This window comes from Sinocyclocheilus anshuiensis, unplaced genomic scaffold, assembly GCF_001515605.1.
Source record: "Sinocyclocheilus anshuiensis isolate Anshui unplaced genomic scaffold, SAMN03320099.WGS_v1.1 scaffold2300, whole genome shotgun sequence".
In the NCBI taxonomy this organism is placed as follows: Eukaryota; Metazoa; Chordata; class Actinopteri; order Cypriniformes; family Cyprinidae; genus Sinocyclocheilus; species Sinocyclocheilus anshuiensis.
In genome coordinates this window covers 21882-27318 of record NW_015546160.1, presented here as the reverse complement: position 1 = coordinate 27318, position 5437 = coordinate 21882, and the positions used below count along the sequence as shown (strand labels likewise).

The window sequence follows — 5437 nt, the reverse complement described above, 5'->3', positions numbered from 1 at the left end:
GCAGACTGCTGACGCTTTAAACTTGCTACCCTGATTATTTAAGTTGTGGTAAAATTTCCACTGAATTATTTTTTAGAGTGTTTGTTGTTGTAGTTATTTAATTATTGCACTGCTACTGACAGGGTATATTGACAGGGTATTTCCCTTTACCGGCATAATAAAAAGAAACACTCACAATCTCACTCCAAATTAATACATATTTTATTAAAATTATTATATAGGATTTAATTCTCTTACAATGACCGAGATATTTTATTTTCTACAGTATATTGTTTCTTTACTTTCTTAACATCCTTTTTTCAGTTCATTGAGTCCAGGAGATGGAAGCACAAATAGAGTTAAATAAACTATACATTCAGACACTCAGTCTGTATTCAGAAGCTCCAAAAGCCCATCAGAAACTCCACCCTCTCACAACCTTTACCCTACCAAGAAGTGACTAGTCTTATGATTTCTCCCTTACATATCATACTGAAAGCTAAAAAGAGTCAATGTTGTGGAGATCAGAGGAGGACACTATAACTGAGGATTTTTGAGAAGTGTATTGAACAGAATAGATTTTGATTGTAATTGTAATTATTTACTTTTTTTTAAACCAAAATTCAGAAAGTGAAAGTAAATTGTAGATCGTTGCAGAAGAAAAGGAAATGGATTCCAAGTCTGTGGAAGAGCTTTCTTGTCCCGTGTGCTGTGAAATCTTCAAGGATCCTGTTCTTCTGTCCTGCAGTCACAGTTTTTGTAAAGAGTGTCTTCAACAGTTCTGGAGAATCAAGAAAACTCAGGAGTGTCCTGTCTGCAGAAGAAGATCCTCAAAACAAGAACCTCTGAGTATTCTAGCGTTAAAAAACTTGTGTGATTCACTGATAAAGGAGCGAAACGAGAGGCGCTCATCAGGATCTGAGGAGATCTGCAGTTTACACAGTGAGAAACTCAAACTCTTCTGTCTGGAGGACAAACAGCCGGTGTTTAGTGTGCAGATGTAACGGATGGGGAAGAACACAGTCACACACAGGGTTTCTTCAGCTTTGGTTTATCTTTTTGGGAAAAGAGTAGAATAAATCACATTGGCTGAAGACAATACTGCAGATATACATGGAAAAACCGCAGCAGTGACACTCAAATCTGCTGCGGTACAGAAAGAGAAGAGGGACAAAATACTACATTTACAGTACCATTATCGGCCACAGGAGGGAAGACTTCGAACACAAATTAATACAACAAATGCCTTATTTTATGGAATTCACATATAAACTGTTTAAATTAAATGTTCTTTTTAACCCTGTTACACAGAGACTCAGAGAAACACGTCAATCACACATTCAGACCCATCAGTGAAGTGCTTCCATCTCACAAGGTAATACAATTTTGTTTTTAATTTCATATGCTAAGGACAGTGATTTGCTAGTAACATGTTTGTGTACAATAATCCAGTTAGAATGTTCATCCGTTACATGTTAAATAATTTAAAAATATATGTCCTGCAAATTTTAGCCACAAATGAGACTATTTCCTGAGAATGACCATAGAGCATATGAATAGAAATAATAATACAAATATCCAAATAGAGCTCTTAGCTACATCAGTTTCACAGATTTTCATCTTAACTTGTAGGAGGAAAACAAGCTCAAACATGCAGAAGAAATGAAAGCAGAGTGTAATAAAACAGTTCAACACATCAAGGTGAGGATATTGAGAGTCAAACATTCACAGAGTTTATGATGGACATTATTGGAGTGAGTGTTAATACAGAGCTGACTGAAGTGAATGTGATGCGATTTCAGTCTCAAGCTGAGCACACAGAGCGTCAGATTAAAGAGGAGTTTGAGAAGCTTCATCAGTTTCTCAGAGATGAAGAAGAAGCTACAATCACTGCACTGAGGGAGGAAGAGGAGCAGAAGCAGCAGATGATGAAGGAGAAGCTGGAGGAGATGAACAGACACATCTCAGCTCTTTCACACACAATCAAAGACACGGAGGAGATGATGAAAGCCAGCGATGCCTGCTTTCTGAAGGTGACAACTGAATTTAGCTTCATTGTTTGTGCACAAAACAACTCACCAATTACCCAACCAATGATCAAACTCTTAATTTGTATAGAGAGAAAATGAACTGTTATGAGTGTTTGATGAGATATTAAAATGTCTTTCAAACTCTATATTTTCCAGGACTTTAGCATCACGATGGAAAGGTAAGTTGAGCTGCTGGTGTTTCTTCTCTCAGTGGATCTGAACTCAAATCCACTGCAGTTCTGACTCCTGAATGTTCTTCCAGAGTCCAGATCTCACAGCCGGATCCACAGATGAGTTCTGGAGCTTTGATTCATGCGTCACATTACTTGAGTGACCTGCGGTTCAGAGTCTGGAAGAAGATGCAGGAAACTCTCCAACACAGTGAGTCTCTAGAAAATCTGACAGCAGTACAAACGATTAAATACTGCAGATATAAACAAAGACAGACTGATTAACATGCATGATAAAAATAAATAAATAAATGTAATAATCACTTGAAATTCTATGGAGTTCAAGTGAATCTGAACTGTATTTCATAAGATCATCAGATCATACTGCAAACTCATAATGACTACAAAACAGTATATTCCTCGTGGTGTTTGTTTATGTACATTAAAGGAAGACTGTAAGCAAAAAACGTTTTAATGTAAAAAAAATAATAAAATAAATAATAATATTAAAAAACATGTACAGCCACCGTCTCCAAAATTATTAATTTAATTATTACAGACACAGCAATGCATCATGTTCTAGAATCTAGATCATCAAATTTGTGTTCCAGGGGATTAAAACGTACAATATATATTTCAGACCTAGTGGAGTAATAGTAACTAATAATATAGTAATAGTAAATGTGTAAAGTTGCATAAGCTAATTCTAACTTAGTGTCATATCCATATAAATTATCACAGACATTCAGAAGGCGGGACCCACTTTGAAACTGCAACATTAATTGGTTTAATTGCAGCTGAGTGACAATTCAACTATATCCAATGAACAAATGAGGCTAGAATTTGCTGCCCGTCTTGACTGGTGGACTAGCATATAGGGGATGCTACGGTTATGGAGGCCCCTCCTCAAAGCCAGAGGCCCTAGGCAATCGCCTGCTCTGCCTATAGCTAGCGCCGGCCCTGCATATGCCTAACAATAAATATTCAATCAACGTGTCCACTAAAGCGTTTTAAGCCAGCTGAAAAATGCCAGGTGCTCTTCTGAAAACGGCCAGCTGGTGGCGCTTGAGAAAGCTTTGGTGGCACAGCATTTTTCCAGATGACGATTTTGGTTGGATGTGGAATATCCATGGCAGTAATATTTTACTAGTATCACATTTTGAAGAATATTACTGAATATAAAATGCAGTATTTTATAATGCATTATAACCAGTAATAATGTCTCCATTGTTGTTCAGTCGTTGTACTAGTAGGATGGATGATCGGTGTAGCATTTGTCCCGCCCCTCCTCCAATGATTGGAAGGCTGAGTAAAAAGTGACAGTGTCTGTCTAGCGCTGCGTTTTACCAAAGTTGAACAGTTTTCAACTCTCAGCTACAAAAAAAAAAAAAAAGACAGCACAAATGAACTTATAAAATATTATGATGGCAGTGCATCAAAATTCAGTGTCATCAGTTTGCCAAAAAGAACACAGAACGTTTTATGCACCATGAACACATGGTAAGGAGCAGGTGTACAGAAAATACGAACATTTTCATGAATTCGAAAGTTTACGTCTCTGTCACAGTTAGCTGTTTAGGAAGCACGCAGGAGGCACGAATAAACGAAAACAGTCTTCAATCAATGTCAAGTCAAGTCACCTTTATTTATATAGCGCTTTTAACAATACAGATTGTGTTAAAGCAACTGTACAGCATTAATTAGGAAAAAAGTTCTCCTCTGGGCAGACGAAACCAGCAGTTCAATTCCAGGCTGCAGCAACGTCAGATTGTGCAGACGACTCATCTGGTTCCTGTGGTCTTGTCCCGGTGGCCGTCTAGGAGACAATGTCTTTACTGGGTATCTGTCTCTGGGGCTCATTTAGTTGTCCTGATCTCTGCTGACATTCAGGGCTGTAGAAGTCCTCTCTAGGTGCTGATCCACCATCTGGGGTGGATACGGACTGGATCCGGGTGACTGCAGTGAACATCTGATCTGGATACAGACTGGATCTGGTGGCTACGGTGACCTCGAAATAAGAAAGAAACAGACTAATATTAGCGTAGATGCCATTCTTCTAACGATGTATCAAGTACATTGGGTGTTATGGGAAGTGTTCCCGGTTCCGGTTGTCCTAATTAATGCAGCCTAAAAATCCTTTAACGGATTTGAATATTAGAAATGTGTTAGTGTGTTACGTGTAAGCCAGGTTAAAGAGATGGGTCTTTAATCTAGATTTAAACTGACAGAGTGTGTCTGCCTCCCGAACAATGTTAGGTAGGTTATTCCAGAGTATGGGTGCTAAATAGGAGAAGGATCTGCCGCCCACAGTTGATTTTGATATTCTAGGTATTATCAAATTTTGAGAATGCAGTGGACGTGGAGGTCTATAATGCAATAAAAGCTTGTTCAAATACTGAGGTGCTAAACCATTCAGGGCTTTATAAGTAATAAGCAAGATTTTAAATTCTATACAGATTTCAGATTTCAGAGCCAGTGCAGTGTTGACAGAACCGGGCTAATATGGTCATACTTCCTGGTTCTAGTAAGTACTCTAGCTGCTGCATTTTGAACAAGCTGGAGTTTGTTTATTAAGCATGCAGAACACAACCACCCAATAAAGCATTACAATAACCTAACCTTGAGGTCATGAATGCATGAATTAACATTTCTGCATTTGACATTGAGAGCATAGTACGTCTTCATGCGATTTGTTTTTTCAGAATTTAGCAGTAAGAAATTACTCGTCATCCAGTTTTTTATATCGACTATGCATTTCGTTAGTTTATCAAATTGGTATGTTTCGCCGGGTCGCAGAGAAATATAGAGCTGAGTATCATCAGCATAACAGTGAAAGCTAACACCATGTTTCCTGATGATATCTCCCAAGGGTAACATGTAAAGCGTGAAAAGTAACGGCCCTAGTACTGAGCCTTGAGGTAAATAATAATAATACATTTTATTTAAGGCGCCTTTCAAGTCACTCAAGGTCACCGTACATCATGAACAATAAATAAAACGGCAATAAATAACAATAAACAGCAATATCAATGAACCATAAAAAAAAAACAAATTTAAAAATGTAAGATTTGAGTGTAGCCAGTAATCATGTAGGATAAGCTATTCTGAATAATGTGAAATGTAAACAAACCCCGGGTGACACGCATAATTCAACTCTAAAAAGTCATTCTCTTGCTGCCAGGTCTCAACCAAACAGAAGAAATCAAACTTACGATCATCCACAATGTCACTGATGAAGAGACCCTTGTTAGAAAGTGA

The 5437-nt window shown here is 37.9% G+C and overlaps 1 protein-coding gene across 1 annotated transcript; it reads left to right on the top strand.

Moving 5' to 3' along the window:
• The first annotated feature begins 1241 nt into the window (after nt 1-1241).
• LOC107701347 (nuclear factor 7, brain-like) lies at nt 1242-5437 on the top strand. The gene is made up of 5 exons (XM_016503338.1): nt 1242-1354; nt 1612-1680; nt 1782-1897; nt 2272-2390; nt 5361-5437. Exons 1-5 carry the CDS (start codon nt 1265-1267, stop codon nt 5435-5437), a joined length of 471 nt encoding a protein of 156 aa, XP_016358824.1. The 5' UTR covers nt 1242-1264.

What these genes read in the sequence shown, in the direction of transcription:
- LOC107701347 (XM_016503338.1), top strand. Translation starts at nt 1,265, where the DNA reads ATGTTCTTTTTAACCCTGTTACACAGAGACTCAGAGAAACACGTCAAT. An exon ending in AAACAGTTCAACACATCAAG is followed by an intron (nt 1,681 to 1,781) that starts GTGAGGATATTG and finishes ATGCGATTTCAG; the next exon opens with TCTCAAGCTGAGCACACAGA. An exon ending in GCAGGAAACTCTCCAACACA is followed by an intron (nt 2,391 to 5,360) that starts GTGAGTCTCTAG and finishes TCTTGCTGCCAG; the next exon opens with GTCTCAACCAAACAGAAGAA.